This window comes from Phasianus colchicus, chromosome 5, assembly GCF_987193195.1.
Source record: "Phasianus colchicus chromosome 5, bPhaCol1.hap1.1, whole genome shotgun sequence".
In the NCBI taxonomy this organism is placed as follows: Eukaryota; Metazoa; Chordata; class Aves; order Galliformes; family Phasianidae; genus Phasianus; species Phasianus colchicus.
Window position 1 is genome coordinate 38083321 of NC_143440.1, and position 18484 is coordinate 38101804.

The window sequence follows — 18484 nt, forward strand, 5'->3', positions numbered from 1 at the left end:
TGACTTATCTTTTTCTGTATGCATTAGCCTAACAGCAATGAACTTTAGATAGACAAGGCAGACTGAAACTTCATTTTTCAAGAGAGGGATGAAGTCTCTTATTTTACTCCCTTCAATATCCACTCTTTTAAGAAAGAAGAGCCTTCAACTACTGCAAGATGATTCGTTTCTTCCAGGAAAGATTCTAAAGCAGTGGACCTGGATGAGTTGATTGAAAAATATTGCAGCTTCTGCATGAATTTATCAAGGTCTTCCCAGCCCAACATAGGCTTCCAGCTCTGCTGGCTACATCTATCTTCATAATCAGCCCAAATGACAGAAAACCATAAAAAAGGCTGTCCTACAGAAGTGTTCACGTGAGACCTGGGCAAAGGGTATTTGCAGTCCAAGTGCCATGCATCTAATTACTGCTTTTGTGTTACCTTTGCATCAGACTACAGATAGGAAAGTAGCAATTAGGAAGAAAAATATTTAGCAGAGGCAAGATTAGTTGTACATCTATTAGTACAATACTTCAGTTACTATTCCAAATGGCAGAATTCCAACAACTCAGTAACTTGTTTATCTAACCAAACACATTAGCTGCAAGTGTTGCCCATATAAACTTCAAAAGACTGAAGAAACTTGTATTTATCTGTCAATCAATAAATCTATTTTAAACAGACCAATTTTGATAATTATGACTTGATGAAATACTGAAGAGCATTCCCAAAATGTTGTTCAATGTCACATATGGAACCATCACAAGCATCTACACCATGATGTCAGCTGCAGCTTGAGAAGAAACTATTACTTAGCCCTTTAAAGCCAGAACACAATAAAAATACTGACTACTGTTAGGTCCTATTATAATGTAATATTAGTTGAAGAATGCACACATTCTACTGTAGTCTTTAACAAGCTATGGGGGAAGGTATAGATGACATGGTAAATTTATATTTGAGTTCAAGGAACTTTTTTAAAAGTCTGTTTCCCATTTAAATCTCAAACCAGAAACAATATTTTCATTTATAAACATACTCTTTCATAATCAGGCATTTTGTGCTTTTGAGGGACCCTCAAAATAAAATCTGCAGAATTTTAATAACTTATTTTTAAAATAAAGCAGTATCTTTTCAACATACATCATTTGATACTTTCTGCACTGCTCCACAGTCTAACATATAAGGAAAGATTTTAGGGAAAATTTAATGTAGTGTCCAAGTATAACTTTACTTTCAACATGAGGTCATCTAAACATCTGTCTGCAATATATCCCTAGGGATTTAAATCAAAAGTCTGCTAAACATGTACAATCATTTCGAAAATAAATAACAGAACAAATTTAGTCTTGATTATGATTATCATGCTTTTTAAAAGGAAACATTTATTCTAATAAGAAAAGTCTGAACTAATTTAAACTTTATGGACATTAACCTAGAAGAGTTTCATATTCCAAATAAAACATTTTTTTTTCCATTTAGTGTAGTCTCTAACAATATTCATTGTTTAATATTTGCAGAAAGGCAGCCCAAGTGCTTTCTTTACCCCCTTTAGAAGCATCTAATCAATAATGCTGTATTTCTTCTTGAGCTAAGAATCGTTATTTTGCAGAAAGGAGAAAACCTTGTTGACAAATCAAGAAAAAAGAGGTTGATTTGCTCTGTTTTTATCATGTAGAATATCATCACATTTTATACTAAGGAAGAACATGCCAGATGTAATGTATTGCATATTGATATGTATTTTCATCATTACTTAAAAAAACAAAAAACAGGAGAGGCTGTTTTAAGTAAAGACCATCTTACTGCTCACCTAGCATTCCAGTTTTGCTGTTTATTTTATTTTTACTAACAGGTAGAATGAGTAATGAGTAGAGCCTCTCCTGCTTAATTCAGGGGAATGCCTAATTCCATTTCAAATCCTAACTCCATTTCCGAGAAGAGAACAAAGCACTCATCCAAAAGACAAAATACTATCTTGGTCCTTAAGTTATTTTGGTTCTATAACCACAGATCATAAAATGAGTGCGAGGAGCAGGACTATGAAGACTCTCAAAGCTCTCAAGTTCTTCCAGAAGTCTTTTCCTCTTCAAATTGCTTTGTCTGAATGGAGAACTGTTTTTGATGAGGAACTGTTCCAAATATGAACTAGTACAACAATCCAGGAGAAACAGATGTTACCTAAGATATACTCATAGAAATATAAAAAGTGTGCTGGACATTGTGTTTAGAGCATGCAGCATGAACAAGGCAACCATTCTTGTTCACACATTTAGCAAGTCTGACAAAACTGGAGTGTATATACACGTACAAGATCATGCTGACACTTGTCAGCATTTATTGCAAGAAAGTCTTTTGAAAACCAAATTCTTCTAATAACCTATAAGCAGTGTGATGCTTTGTTTTGTACTTGTCTCCACAAGGTTAAGCATGAATTTATGTCCTAGGCAAGGCAGAACTGCAAACCAGCCTGAAGAGAACACACACATAAGGCTGGTTTATCATCACCAACACCTAGCATTCATAACCTCATGACTCAGATCCCAAATTAATCTAAAAATCATGGGAACTGCCTTTAAATTATGTTTGTTTTCAGATCTTTGCAACTTACCATTCTTTGCTTCCGTGCTGCAACACTGACATAGATGGTAAGAGCAAAGCTGAACAACCATGACTACACATCCAAACTGCATATGTATCTTTAGTAAATCTTTATTAAGAATCTTTAATTAAATACGGACAACAGAAAAATATTTAAAACTCTGTCACAAAAACACTTGCAATCTGCTGTAATGGGAAGTGAAATATATCAAGCAACGAAAAATTTTTCCAAACTGAAGATACTAAGGCTCTCATTTTGCTTTTGGGCTGTGTCTGGAGACAGCAGCTACACACTATACTTCAGCACAACAAAAGCAGCAGAAGTCCCGGGAAACTAGGATCACAAAATGAGAAATGATCCATTGACTAAAGGCTGAAAGATGACCCATAAACTATGCTTCCTGCCTAAATGTAGCAGAATGAAAAGGATCCAGAGGGAAGGAGGGGGAAAAAACGGTTAACAGTGTAGTTTAACAATTGAAAAGCAGATCTAAAGGCCAATTACTCCTGTATTTCCTTTCCCACTGTACAGGTTTTGACTTCTCAACAGCCTTAAGAGTCTTTGAGATATAACTCCATTGTCCCATCAGGACACTTCTGCTATAGGTAATTCATCCTTAGGTATTCCAGCTATCAGTGATGTTATATTTAAAAGTAATGAGTCCTCAGGACAAGACCTGCTGTTGAAAAATGGAAGGCACTTTTCCTGCAACTATGCAGCTTTTAACTTCTATTACAAAAGAAACCATTGTCACTAATTGCAGACCCTCAGTACAGGAACTACTATTTTATAGTGAATGAAGTTTAACCTTCTTGTAAAATCCATAACGGAGCATCAGAGAGCGAGAACTCTTGATTACAAATAAGATTAATTAAGGTTAATAAGATAACCATTTTTAAGGGAAAGTATTGACTGTCTGACATATCACACCTGATGAGCTCTTCCAATTCCACTGTTGTGCTAGCTTGAAGTAGAAAAATAATTAGAATAAGAACAAATGATTGCAAACTAATAGGGACATCCAAGGGAATGCCACAGTTCTGAAGCTACAGTTCTGAAGAAACACTTATCTGCAAGTATTTACACATCACTGTAGGTTGTGTTCTTGCTAATATTTAAAAGACATTAATTTAACCTAAAGCAGCTTGTTGTGTCTCTGTCTTAATTGTTTATAAATGGGCAATGAGAGTTTGAAGAGATTTCAGCTACAAAACATGAAATCTATGGTAAAAATAAAATAATCATCAGGCAAATTCCTCTCCACGAAAATCAGTAGCTAGTTGCACATTGATTCAATTGGGCCAAAAGTTTATCCCAAGTTTTCTGACTTATATGTGATATCTCTGCCTTACCACCACCCTTGGACCTTAATCAGTGATATAACATTCTGATTGTAATTCTCTGTAGGTTTCTCTTTATAACTGAAAGTCAAATTCAGTATCATTGGCTTTGCAGTGCACTTGAAATAAGTATTCACTGATCGTGAATTGTTTTATGTTTATAAGTTTTACTTTCAGAAATTCTAATCCAAATTCCCGTATCCTAATCTTCTCACCAGCACCAACCTCAACATACCTTTTTAATCACATTCTACCATAGCGTATGACATATTTAGCATCTTATTGTAATACTACACTGCCACCTCGTGGGTAATAGAACAAATGAGTTAAGATTACCATCATTACTCTTCAGGTTTTGAGCATCTGGGTTTTTGTGAGGTCGGTGTTGTGTGTTTTTGAGATAAAATCTATTGTATTAGAAACTCACAGTAGAAAATATATAACCTTTCTCAAAGCCCTGAGTCTTATATGTACAAAATCTTAAGGATAAATGTTTACTGCACACCACATACCACTCAAAAGTTCAGCCAGCTTTTTTTTTTTTTTTTTTTATGCTTGAGGAAATTTGGGATATATTATATTTCTGCCTACAAAACCGTGACCTTTTTCATTTTCTCTCCACCCAAACTTCTTCTCACCCTGCTTCCAAAGAAGAAATTCCTCTCTGAAACAGTAAGCCCAGCATGTCATAGAAAATCACCAATTCTCAGCCCAGCAGAGAAAATTAGCTTTACTGCTAGGAACAAGTTCATTCCCTTCTAATACTTTAGCTTGCAAGACTTTTTTCCTGAAATTGGTTCTATTTAATTGCTTCCTACTCTTCGTTCGTTAATATAAACAGTTTCTGTTAATGTCCAAAATGCCAGTTTAGTAGAGGCAGTGAAAAACAACTAAAACATACTCAAATAATATTTCAACCTTAACAGACTTCAGAAACAATAAAGTTTGAGCACTTTAAAATCGTATGGTTTCATGTCAAGATATTTAGCAGCTTTAGCTTTATACTTAGCTATCTGAAACTACCTCTGAGCATTAAGTGATTATTTTAGTAATATGTGAATGCCAAGAGTATGACATAAAAACAAGAAAAAAGCAATGAGGAGGACACAAAATGGTCATCCTAAATTTAGTTGCAAAGAAAGGAGAAAAAGAAAGAAAGGAGAAAAAGAAAGAAAGGAGAAAAAGAAAGAAAGGAGAAAAAGAAAGAAAGGAGAAAAAGAAAGAAAGGAGAAAAAGAAAGAAAGGAGAAAAAGAAAGAAAGGAGAAAAAGAAAGAAAGGAGAAAAAGAAAGAAAGGAGAAAAAGAAAGAAAGGAGAAAAAGAAAGAAAGGAGAAAAAGAAAGAAAGGAGAAAAAGAAAGAAAGGAGAAAAAGAAAGAAAGGAGAAAAAGAAAGAAAGGAGAAAAAGAAAGAAAGGAGAAAAAGAAAGAAAGGAGAAAAAGAAAGAAAGGAGAAAAAGAAAGAAAGGAGAAAAAGAAAGAAAGGAGAAAAAGAAAGAAAGGAGAAAAAGAAAGAAAGGAGAAAAAGAAAGAAAGGAGAAAAAGAAAGAAAGGAGAAAAAGAAAGAAAGGAGAAAAAGAAAGAAAGGAGAAAAAGAAAGAAAGGAGAAAAAGAAAGAAAGGAGAAAAAGAAAGAAAGGAGAAAAAGAAAGAAAGGAGAAAAAGAAAGAAAGGAGAAAAAGAAAGAAAGGAGAAAAAGAAAGAAAGGAGAAAAAGAAAGAAAGGAGAAAAAGAAAGAAAGGAGAAAAAGAAAGAAAGGAGAAAAAGAAAGAAAGGAGAAAAAGAAAGAAAGGAGAAAAAGAAAGAAAGGAGAAAAAGAAAGAAAGGAGAAAAAGAAAGAAAGGAGAAAAAGAAAGAAAGGAGAAAAAGAAAGAAAGGAGAAAAAGAAAGAAAGGAGAAAAAGAAAGAAAGGAGAAAAAGAAAGAAAGGAGAAAAAGAAAGAAAGGAGAAAAAGAAAGAAAGGAGAAAAAGAAAGAAAGGAGAAAAAGAAAGAAAGGAGAAAAAGAAAGAAAGGAGAAAAAGAAAGAAAGGAGAAAAAGAAAGAAAGGAGAAAAAGAAAGAAAGGAGAAAAAGAAAGAAAGGAGAAAAAGAAAGAAAGGAGAAAAAGAAAGAAAGGAGAAAAAGAAAGAAAGGAGAAAAAGAAAGAAAGGAGAAAAAGAAAGAAAGGAGAAAAAGAAAAGAGTCAGCAAAATAATCAAGGCAACACCTGGGGGAGGGTGGGGGGGAGTGGAGAATTAGCCAAATTTTCCTGCTACTTGAAAGTGCTTCCTATTCTTCCATTATGCTCCTTCTCCCCTTTGTATAGGCCAAACAACCTCAGGTGTTTCACAGATTATGATGGCTGGCATACCTTGCAGTGATTTTTGCCAGCTTAATGCCTCTAGTGATAGGAGGACCAAAAACTGCTTTTAATATTGCATCCAACACTCTTACTCTGATGATTGGTTTTCCTGTTATAGATCTGGTTCAAAGGAGTTGCTGCAATCCAGGATAATCAACTCTGCTTACTCTTGAAATAAAACACCTCTCAAAAGACAAGGTTTGGACTTTCAAAGGAGCTTAAGAGAATTAGACTCCCAAATCCTATTAGATTTCAATGCTGCTGGAAACCTAACTCTTTCAAAAAAAATCAAAGCCCAGAAGTCTAGACAGGCAGAAATCCTGCTGTTTCATGAAGATATGGAGAATGAGGGGGGAAAAAAGACCAGCTACAGTTATTCTTACACAGAAAGTAAATACCTTTATTAAAAACAAATAAACAAAAAAAACACAGAAACAGCTCATTCTGACTTTCTCATATTCATTAGGCAATAATAGAAAGCCAATAGTTCATGATCGTTTATTAAACAGAATTAGGAAACTAAAAAGACTGAATTATAGTAGGAAAGTATTTAAAGATGAGATAAATATTACAGATTTAAAAGACAATCTTTTGTATTTATCACCTACTACGTATAGTAAATAAACCTTTCAACATTTTTATTTCAAAATTAAAGATGATAATCATGTTTATGTGAAGGTGAATGGAAGCAAAAGAAATGAACATAAAATCTCAGTTGTATTTACTTTGTATTTACATTACCTGTGGTTTTAGCTAACTGTTTCCATCTGCAATCTTATTACCATTTAAAAATAAAAATAAAAATGAACACACACCTATACCAAGCAGTAACATGCTAAAACATTCAGGGTAGCCAAATTCAAAACCTTCAGCCAAATTCAGCCACTTCACTCAGCCAATGGTCATCTATGCAATTGTTTAAGATGACATTTCACTCAATCTTTCAAACTGACTCAAGAGCCTTCTCTCTGAATGTCTTGGCAAACCTACTCAGGTATCACAGAACGTAACTAGCAGTATTTGATTCCTTTTCCTATGGAATGAAATCTCCGTTGATTTTGCATGCAAGACTATTTATCGCTTTAATTTCTGCCTCTTCTATACTGGCAGAAAAAATAATCAGTTTCTGATCCTTATGAAACAGAGAAATAAATTATTCTTCCCATTATTTTAACTCTGCATGTACAGGGTTGCTGAAATAACCATTTTGCCTTCCTAAATATAAAACAATGATTTTTTTTTTTTCACAATGATTTTTACAGTTTAAAGGGTTTATTTTCTGTTTATTTTTTCCTGTAAGTTTTCCACACGTGCCTTAGTGTACTAATTACCCACAAGAGAAAAGGAGTACACCATCAATTCACTACACTGGAAGGAGCAAAACTTAGCAATCATGTGCCCCAATTGCATTTCAGTCAAACTCCTGCTCAACTCTATACACCAGGGCAAGCAAACAAAATCAAATTATTCTCTATTATAGTTGATCAATCCAGGAATCCAAAAGATGAGAACAAACTGAAAACCAGCAGGAAGAACATACATCAAGACTAAGTAAAACTTCATATTTAAGATCTGAGGTCACCCTCAGTGCTTTCAGCCTAACATGATGTCAAACTCCGAACTCCACAGAAGCAGATGCACTCTTTGCCATAGACATCAAGAAGGTCTGAGATTCTGTTCATGCCTGAGTGTTACAGTTCAGTGGTATCAGAGCACTGACTGAGTTTATCTTTAACTCAGAAATGTCTGAAACACACAACAACAGTATGCTAAAGTCTTCTCTTTTACAACACCAAATGCTTGCATTTCTCTTTACTTCAGCATGCCAGTATCTTCCATTCTATCAGGCTTGTAGACTAGGTGTCAAGCTTGATTTCTTTTCCCCCTTCCTCTCTCTTTATCAAGTACATGAACAAGTCCTGGCCCTTCCATAAAGCTCCAAAAATCCCTTTCTTCCTGTTCTGACAGCTTAGACTTATCTCTAATCATTTTCCACTTGACTTAGCAAAACCACATCTTATCAGATCCTTTTGCATCAGACATGCAGATGCTAACTACTCATTTTACTTATGCAGACATTCATTACACCCACTCTGGTGTACAGTTTGTTCTCTGACTTACCTTGCTACTTTCCTACCACTGTTTTGACAAACACACCAAAGTAGGGCAACTTTCTTAGAGCTTCCTTCCCACGCTCCTTTTGCTTAACTGCATGAGATAAGATGATCAGAACTTCATAAAATCTATGCATTCATTCACATCATGATTTTTTTTCCAGTTTCCCACTAAATACCAGGCTGTGGTACAGGTAGCACAGACACCCTATGGTATTTGTGGTATTTGCACACTAGTAAATACAACAAAGGGCCTACAAAAACCCCATGTCCTTCTGCAGAGGCAGCCAAAAGCAATATGGGTTGTCAAAAAGTGATACTGGAAAACTAAATTCAGGAAACCAAGTCCCCTGCATGGATGAAATACTAAGTGCACTCTCAGCAATTCACACCCACCATCCTTTCCTTTCTGCTTTCATCTTCTCCCTGTTGGATCCACACTTGCCTGAAATTTAACAATTGGACTGAAGACCTCAAAGCTAAGGCCTTCCTCTCCTATCTTCTCTATAAATCACCAGAATTCCACTGAGTTTCTAAGCATGTGTCATGAGTGCTAGTATTCAAGTTTCATCCATTTCCCTCCAATACCTGAAAACTCCTCTGTCATGATGCTGCTGTTATTTAAGGATTTAAGGAACAGTCCTTATTTACTTCAAACCCAATGAGTAGAGATCTCTGCACAGATTCAAGGTCAGTGATGGAGTTAAGGAACATGCCTGACAAGAGACCACACAAATTGTTGCAAGCACTTTAGCAGTATGCCTCTGGATTAAATGCAATAGACTTTCCTTATTATACTTTAAAAAGTGTTAGGTGCAGATTAGATCTCTCCTTGAAAGGCGCTCACCTTAACATTTATGCCTGCTGGATGAGCAGAGTTTTTAGTCCACCTCCTCCCTACACCACCCTCACACATACTTCTGTTTTCCAATTACAGTCCTTCGCTAAGACTCTCCCTTCAGCTCTGTGACAATTTTCATTAGGTTAGCCAAACTATCCTTCTGCAAACAAGAGCAATTTCATTAAAGAAAGCAGACTGACTTTAGAGTACGGAAATCAATCAGTCTGAATCAGTTACATACAGACCCTCAGCTATGGGCAAAGAAATATGTCATCTTGCAGAACAACTGCTGCCAAAACATCTTGGTATCTCATCAGGTTTGAAGAGCCTTCAACAGGCTGGCACTGATTAAATCCTTCTTCTTCCATGGGGAAAGAGGGGGTGGGTATCAAGCAGAGCCTGAAAACATTTTAGGATTTCCAGAGCCTCAGAAGAGCTGTGTAAATCCAGCACATGGAAAGGGCCAGGACAGCACAGCTCTGTTCTGACATCTCTTTGTCAAAGCTGAGGGCTGAACATGAAGGACTACAGAGTCAGGGGCACAAAAAACAGAATCACAGAATCACAGAATGACCAGGGTTTGAAGGGACCTCAAAGATCATGAATCTCCAACCCCCCTGCCACACGCAGGGCCACCAACCTTCCCATCTAATGCTAGACCAGGCTGCCCAGGGCCCCATCTAATCTGGCCTTGAACACCTCCAGGGACGGGGCACCCACAACCTCTCTGGGCAGCCTGTTCCAGTACCTCACCACTCTCTCTGTAAAGAATTTCCCCCTGACGTCCAACCTAAATCCCCCCCCAAAAAAGAAGCACAACACCATCAAAACAATACATAAAACACAGTTTTCCTCTCTCCGTTAAAACATAACATGGCAAACAGCATGCTGACTGAAGGCGATACTAAAAACCAATTAAAAACACAATGCATAGCTGAGATGCCAACAGGATTTACAAACACACGCTGAAACAGCAGGACCTGGTATCAGCACTCCCCACAGCTAACACAAACACTTTAAATTTATTATTACGTAGGGGAAGCAGACTAAAGTAATGACCCAGGAATGCTTTCGCTGTTACACAGAGTGATGTGGGAGGCTTTGACGTTTGTATTTCCCAGTCCAAGTAACGTAACGTAACTACAGCTTTCCTACAAACCGAGAGGGACCTTTTCTGCAAACCGAGAGGGACTTTTCCTACACGCCACCGCGTCCCACGAGGGCTGAGCGGTTGAACGGTGACCTTATCGCCTGGGGGGCTGCGGAGTGTGCTGAGGGCGATACGCCGCAGATGCCCGCCCCCGGGGGGGCAGCACGCTTCCAGAAGTTACCGCAGCGATCCGGCAGCTCTGCCCAAGGCAGCGGGACCCTCGAGACCCCCCGCGCCGCCCGACGGGCCGCCCGCCCTTCCCGCTCCCTCCGGGGGAGGAGCCGCCGCCTCGCGGAGCCGTTCCCCAGCGCCTCGTGCGCTGTAGGAGCGCGGCGCGGCGGGACGGGCAGCTTCCCCGCCGTGGGCCCGCGCGAAGGGAGCGTGCACTTACCCGCCGAGCCGCCGGCGGCGATCTGGTGAGAGGCCTCCTGCAGAAAGCCGCCGCGCTGCCGAGCCATGCTGACCGCGCCGAGGAGGTCGGCTGCCGGAGAGCGGCTGCGAGCCGGGGTTGGGGCCGCGCGGGGCGGGAGGGGGGCAGAGCCGTCCCGCTGGAGCCGGGGGGAGGCGGGAGCCGCGGTTATCTGCGGGGGGGCCGCGGCACGGCCCGGGCAGAGCCGAGCCCTGCCCTCTGCCCGCCGGCCCCTGACGGCCGCAGCGCGGGGCTCGGGCTGGCGGCTGAACTCTGGCTCCGAGCCGCTGCCGGCCGCGAGCCCGGCAGCCCCGTGCACCGCTGGGAGAGCGGCCGTGTCCTGTTAGCGCGCAGGCGGAGGGGCTGCCACCTCCACCGCCTCGGCGCATTTACTGCTTTGTGGGGTTCGTGCCGCGCTGCACGCGCTTCCTGCTGTCCCGGTCCCCGCCGGGGCCGAGACCCAGCGAACGCCCACCGGTCGCTCACTGTTCCGCTTTCAGGAGGCGTCGGCGGTGCCATTTGGCTCGCTCACCGTCTTCCTGAAGCGCACTGTGCTGTAAAAACCTTTGGACTATGGCTGCAGCTCTTTGGTGGTCAAAGGACACGGGGATTTGGGGTGGACGGTGCACGCGTCATGCAAGCCCACAGGCTCAGCTAAAGCTCCCTGGCCTTGAGCACTGTGACAGTCAGCCCTGGTTCTGACAGTCCCCAGCGTTATTCCTGCCAAGGCCAACCGGTGCTTTTCAGAAGATGCCAGGATACAATGCAGGGAGTGATATCGGCCAGAGGCTCTTCCCCGGAGTCTGGGTGGGCAGGGCTACGCTGCTGGAGGGGAGGACAGATCACCTGTGTGGATGTGGAGCAGCCAAGGGCGTTTATTCTCAGGGCTGGACGTTGGGCATAGGTATACATGTCAACATGTCTGTTGTTTGCTGTCTCTTCCCTAACTCTGAGTAGCACTGTGGTTTCTCATAGTTCTCTCCATTTTTTCCCCTAATACTGTGAATTTTTCTTAAGCCAACAGAAGGCTTGTCCATTCAGCTCAAGCTCAGTCCTTTTCTAACAGTGAGAAGATGCATACAAGCATGGTTACATTGGTTTTGAGGAAAGAACAGAGCTAGTATTGATCTCAATGGTACATTTATTAGAGTTAAGAACATAGATTTTAAAGGAAATGTCTCTTGAATAAGATTCTAGATTGTTGTTAACCACTCACATGGATAACTCAGGTTTAATTTGTTGTCTTGCTAAGAGCTTTACAATGTTAACACAGACAAGAATATTTATTCAGAGTTTATTCAGATTTTATTCAGAAATCCTTCACATTATCTTCAAAGTGATTCCATTAATGACCTTGAACTTTATGAAATAAAACTAGGAGACTAGATTTGCTGGCACATCTCCAAAAGAACAGGAAAAAAAAAATAGTTTTTGCATCCTTATTTTTTTTCTTCACTACAGGGAAAACAAAAACAAAGAAACAAAAAAGAAGACAAACAACGCCACCACAGTTTGCTGTTATCTCACCAACTCAACAGTTTGGAGTCTTTTAAAAGCATTATTTGTAACAAGGTGCATATTATATATTCCTGCAGCACAGCTACTAAAAGCAAATGTTGGAACATGTTCTTTTTCTGTTAGAAAAGGGATCTGCAGTCCACCTCATTCACTGAGAAATAACCTGTGTACACACAACAACCATAATGTTCCGTGATGAGGTGCAATTTGAGAAGGGAGGATTCTTTAACAGCCTACAAGTGGGTTTTGTGCATATGGTCTTGAAACTGCAGTACTTTCATCCCCTCCATTCACCTTTCTGAGAATCATTTGCCAAACCTTTCCAAACGTTTTCCTGTTTTGAGAAGCAATTGCAGGTACCTTAGGATTTGGAAGTCAAAACTTAAATAAAACTTAATTAAAATATATTTGGAAAATGCTTCCATGAAGTCTGCTCTTGAAGTGTTGTTTTGATAAGTTAGTTTGTAGAGTGCCTGTGTGTGTGTTGTGATAGTTTAGCAACAAATGTTGCTAAGTGACTGGAAGTTCCAAGGATAAAATGAAATGCAGCCTTTGACAATTTAGAACAAAGAGAAGAGGGAAGTTTTTATTGTTACTGTAAAACACAAGAACACACAAAATATACACAAAAGAGTTAATAAAACAATAAAACTGAGCTATAATATTCAGTTAGATAATTTGCATGCATCAGCAAACAAACAGTAACTTGAATTCTTTGATATACGTAAGAGCAGAGTGGGAATTGCTGTGGGAATGCAGAATAACTTCCTAAAATTAAAGAACTTCTAATGTGTTGACATTTAAGTAATTGAAATCTCAACTTCAATGTTTCATTAACATTAGCATCAGTTCCCGTGGTTTTGCTCTTTGAGGCTGCTGCTCAATTAAATACAGCAGGATCTCCAGTGTCTGGTATCAACAAAAAGCAGATGCTGAAACATCACAACTTCACTTATTGCAGGGATGTAGGTCTCACTATGCAATGCTTCTTTAATAGAAATAGCAAATCCGGTATTAAGCTAGACTTGTTGGAGTTGTTTGACAGTCAAGAAGATTTGGAGTTGACCAGATGAAGAAGCTGTTTGGTTTGTTGTCTGCACGAGGTGTCACTGCAACAAAAAGGTTTACATAAAAATTTGCTTGTATTTAAAACACAAATCTGTTGATCCCAGCACCGTTAAATTCTCGCATATATTGCACTTCTCCCTCCCTACGGCCCTCAATAGGCAGCGTTCCCGTTATGTACGTTTCCCAAAGCACTTCCAGGCTTAATCCCATTTCCACGTGGCCTCTTCCCAAACCGACGCGGCTCTCCATCGCCTTGGCGGCGCTTCTCTCTCCATAGGCGGGGAATACCGCTCTTCGCCAGTCTGGGCAGCACTCCAGCGCTAACCCCTCCAACAGAAAACAACTTTTTCCCGTGCACGGGAGGACAGGCCGGCCAGACGCCAGCTGTGTCCGCACACCCCCCCGCAGACCTCAGCCTTGCGTCACCTCTCCCGCCCGCACGGCGGCGCCGGCTGCCCTGCATCGCCCGGCCCGAGTCCGCAGCCACCCCCGCAGCCGCGCCGCGCCGCCGCGCCCCGCCCTCAGACCGCGGCCCCACCGCCGGCCCTTGCACGCTGCGCGCTCGTGGGGGTGGTGCGTTCGGCCCTCCTCCTGCCGCGGCCGCGGCTCTCGGGCTTTGTTGTGAAGGCTGCACGCCGGCAGCTTGCCCGCGGGGGAGGAGCGCGCAGGTAACGGGGCTGGCGGGGCGCTTCCTTCGGCTGCTCCGCGGCGCTCGGGTTCCAGCTTGGCCCCTCTCCCGCGGCGGGGCCCCGCATTGTGCCCGCGGCGCTTCTCCGCCCCCTCGGCCCTCCCCGCCTCCCGCCGGGCCTGCTCTGCCACCGGGGCAGCGGCTGTGCGGGAGGAGGGTGCGAGGCGTTGGAGAAGCGCTGGTCGTTCCCCGTACGGCTGGGAAAGTGGGAAGCGAGTTGGCCGCGCAGCGGTACGCGGCTCGGAGCGCGAAATGGTGTCAGCTCGGTGGGAGACGGCACCGCGGGCAGCTGCTCCTCCGGGGGGAAAAGTCACGGCGGGAGCTCGGGGTTACTCCTCCCCGAGCCAACCGGGGAGGTCAGAGTTGGGTGCTGTAGTCAAGCAGGTTGCGGGCGGCACTCAGAATTGTGATGCGTTAAAAAGAGAAGAAAAACAAAACAGACAAAAAACCACCCCACGCATTAACAAATACCAAAGTAAAGCTTGTAAGTCGGTGCTTCTGTTTTGAAAATTCATGACTTAAAAAAACATCTTTAAGAAGTTCCCATCCGTTTTGTACTTCAAGTAAGCTTCATACGAGCCTGTTTCCTTAACGATGCTGTAAAGGTCTGTTTCGTTTGAAACAAGGAACAATATTTATTGAGTGAGAGCAATTTGCAGGATTGTTTCTGTCTGTCCTCGAGGACATGTTTTACTACGGCAGTGCGCACCCTCGGATCGACAGGAAACCACCGTTTTTATCTTCTTTGTTCATTTAAACACGCTGTGTCACTGACTTAAATATTTCCTAAACTTTTAGAGAAAGTTAAAACGAAGCCTAAATTGTTAAGACAAACATACTGTGTGAAGTGGCTGGCCGTTCTGTTTTTATTTTGGTTTTGTTTGCATGACAAAAGGTAGCCGTGCACAATGAGGCCCTTCAGCCGTTGGGCAGAGGTGTGAAGCTGAGCCTTGCGCGCGGGCAGTTCCGTGAGCGTGCTGGGAAGCAGCTCTTCTGCCCATCACCGATTTCATTCTCTTGGAAGTGATGCGTTTGCCTTACCTGTCCAGCTGAGGATAAGTGACTGCAGCACTAGGTGCAGTACAGTATGTGAATGGAAGGGCTGAGCAGTATCGCGTACCGTATTTCAGAAGGGACAACTTCTGCTGCAGGCTTGGGGGAAAGAGGTGGAGCTGTAAAGCACTGCATCTGAACAGTGACAGCATTACTGAAAGGACTGCAGTCCTTCCCAGAACTTTGCTTGCCTGTGGCAAGAACGGACGGGAGCAGAGCACCCTCCTGCCCGTTTCTTGTTTTGCATAGTTTATTCTAAATGCTCAGACTGGTAAGCCTCAAACCAAGCTAATGGATCTCGTGGTCAAGAAGGTGATGTAGTCTCTTATATTTAATGAACAACTCCTTATTGTGTGCATTTTTTGTCTACCCTTTTTGAAATTGTTAGTTTTTCATGCAGCAACACCACATTTCTTTTAATAGTCTATTTCTGATCCCCATCACAGTTCGCAATGAAAACAACTCTCCCATCTTAGTGGGTAGAAAATGAAACTTTAAAAAACATTCATCCCCAGTTTTCAGTACTAACTAGACTTCTTGATATGGTTAGTTTGTTTAAATTATTACTTTTCTCCTTTTGGAGAAGGAAGTGTTACTCTTGTTCTTTGCATTCTGTTATTCTCTATCCATTTTTAGAAGTCATTCTGTGCTAAATTAGAAATACCTGATTAGAGTGTTAATTGATTCACTTGACCAAAACAAAACAAAACAACAATTTTGTTGGGCTCTCCTTACAGCTAGGCAGTTGGGTTTCTGGCAGTTACAGGAGTGTGGAGTTAATACCCTCTGACCCAGCCCTGGTCTTTAGCACATTGTGTTTTTGAGAGTCATGAAGTTGGTAGAAACACAAAGAAACATTCAGAGCTTGATAGAAAGTGCCAGAAGGGTGAAAACATAGTTTTGATGCTGGTATGTGGAAATAATCGTTTAGTTATTAATTGATCACAAGAATCAAAAGAAGGAAGATAGACATGAGCTGCGAGTAAAGGGCAATAAATGTTTAAAAACTTATTTAAAAGAAAGAAAGAAAGAAAACCACAAAAGCTTCTGGGCTCCAGTGTTAACAAACTTTGGCACATGGTAATTTTGCAACTCCTGGAAGTATCATCTGTGGCACTGGCCCTCTCCTTTTGAAGGAACAGATTCAGCCGTGAAAGGAGCCAGTGTGCACGTTCATTTAGTGAGAGGGATCTGTGCTGCTTTGATCCACCAATTTGTTACATGGTAGGACAGTTTGCGTGCTCCCTGCTGGCATTGTGGTCCATGGTATGAAACTATAGCAGCAGACTTCTGTTTGCCATGGTGGCACTTAACATAGACTTTTACATGTTTGTTAAGGACAGGTAAAAAAAAAAAACAACAACAGGTTAAAATGGAAAATAGTAATTACTGCAGAGTGATGGCATAGGTTGCACACCAGTTACATGTGTGTTTCCGTAGGGAAGTGGATGAGTGGTGGAGTCCCCATGTGAACATACAGCCTAACATCATAAGATCATCTAGCATCTGGCTTCCTCTTTTGTGTGAGTGAGTCTGCCATGCGACACAGCAGTAACGTAATTTTAACAAGTCAAAAAATAAAAACAAATCTATCTGTAGGCCGGCAGATACGCATTTTCTTGTTTAGGTAATTCTTAAAAAGAAAAGTGTTTCTATATGTATGGGAATCCATTTAGAGTGAGAGTCCATCTGACAGTGTTGGTCAGCATCAGCCTGTTGGGCAGGGCTGTAACAAAAAAGAGACTTGAGAAGATATAAAAGAAGGAGCTTTGACCTGTAGGACATTGATTTTGGTTTTTAGGGAATTGTCTAAAGAAAGAAGGCAGAACGCAAAAAAGAATCTATGCTTGTTGTTGCTAAAATTTATACAAGAAGTTCATGTTGACAAACATATTTCTGTTGGCAACTTTTTGCATAGTTAAAATTATCAATATGTATGGGGATCACAATTTTAGCAGGGAATAAATTACGTGACACTGGTTCTTAATGTTATTTTCTTATTAGAAAGAAGCCCACATCTATGACATCGTTTAGCTCGAGTACCATTTGCTAGAGCAGCAAATCAAGGAACAAACACAACTTGCCTTCAGGCGAGTGGCAAAACTTCCACTAGTTGCAGGGAAATAGGATTATGTTGTAGGTGTGGAAGAAGTAATTGGCAATGACTTCAGTTCCTGGAGGGGCATTAATTCTTGCACCATGAAATCCATAGTAAATTGAGTTAAGAGATCCACATGACATGCTGGTAGACAAATGTTATCCTTTCTGTCCTTTTATGTAAATCTGTTGAGGATAGAATTTGATCTTTAAGTTACACATTCATTTAAGTTGTAATATTTCAGCCAGCTATGCTCTAATTTAAATGTTAAGTGTGAAATAAATTAGAAAAATCTAATCTGCCTCAGTAGTGTAACACTGGGACAAAGAAAGATTAAAATGTTTGGTTGTCGATTAGTTCTGTGGAGGAAGGGGGTGGCAGTTCCTGTCAGAATTCATGGAAGGAGAGCACGGTTGTGTGGGAATATAAACTGGAGATTCTGTTATGCTCTGCCATGAGGAAGCTTAATAAAGGATCAAGGATTGCTGCACTTGAAGCCAACACATTGCATTTTTAATGGTCTTTTTAAAATGTAAAAATCCAGTGATGTATGGTGATTTGTATTTTTAGTTTATAAATAACAGTGTCCATTTGTAAAGAGGGCTAAGTGCTGAAGAACTGCTTCATGGTTGGATATACGTGTGGATTTCACTTTGTGGGACCAAACCCATAACTTCTGTTTTTAACCATAAATCTAAAAAACAGTACTAAAAAACAGATTGGCTTGAGGAAAGGAAATAGGGCATGGCATATGTTTGTAAATGAAAAGTATTACTTATTTTTTATTTTGGCAGAGCACAATGGAAAACATTATTATTCCTCATTTCAGTTTCTAATGAACAAATTAAATGTATATAAATATTTGTATAATGAATATTGACTGCTCTTTTATGTGTCTGTGGTTTGTTTCCTCTGGGAGTCATCAGCTCTGCTTTAACTTGCTTTCTTTACACTGTTTCCAAATCATGTATTTGCCTTCTCTCTCTGTTAATTCTAACATACCAACAGGTGAGAAAGTGAAAGTCGTCTTGCTGCTTACACATTACATCTGATAGTAAATACCAGTTTGTGTAATGTTTTTCTTTTTTTGTTCCCCCATGTTTTTAGATTTAGAAGCTTAATTGATGTGTAGAAAGGTAAGCATACTTCCCAAAGGAAATGGTAACTCAACTTCAAGCTGACTGTCCCTAGAGATGCGAAACTGCTGACTGAGCATAATTGGGAAATTGCTCTAGGACTTTCTAGTGGTGATTTAAATGCTATTGAAGGCAGTTATGCAAATTTA

The 18484-nt window shown here is 40.8% G+C and overlaps 2 protein-coding genes across 14 annotated transcripts in view; one reads left to right on the forward strand and one right to left on the reverse strand.

The window, feature by feature from the left end:
- The window catches only part of SLC25A21 (solute carrier family 25 member 21), a 231343-nt gene extending 220021 nt beyond the window's left edge, over positions 1 to 11322 (reverse strand). For 2 of the 7 annotated variants that reach the window (XM_090141344.1, XM_090141342.1), the window contains exon 1: positions 10757 to 11312. In XM_090141344.1, the coding sequence (XP_089997470.1) occupies positions 10757 to 11163 (407 nt within the window). In that variant the 5' untranslated portion in view covers positions 11164 to 11312. Of the gene's footprint in view, positions 1 to 10756 lie in introns of all 7 variants that reach the window. The other 5 variants (XM_090141345.1, XM_090141343.1, XM_031593833.2 and 2 more) reach the window with 5 other exon arrangements.
- Positions 10646 to 18484, forward strand: part of MIPOL1 (mirror-image polydactyly 1) — a 180551-nt gene continuing 172712 nt past the window's right edge. For 6 of the 7 annotated variants that reach the window (XR_016466972.1, XM_090141337.1, XM_090141338.1 and 3 more), the window contains exon 1: positions 13895 to 14028. The gene's annotated coding sequence lies outside the window, so the exon portion shown is untranslated. Of the gene's footprint in view, positions 10782 to 13894; positions 14029 to 18484 lie in introns of those variants that run through there. The other variant, XM_090141339.1, reaches the window with a different exon arrangement.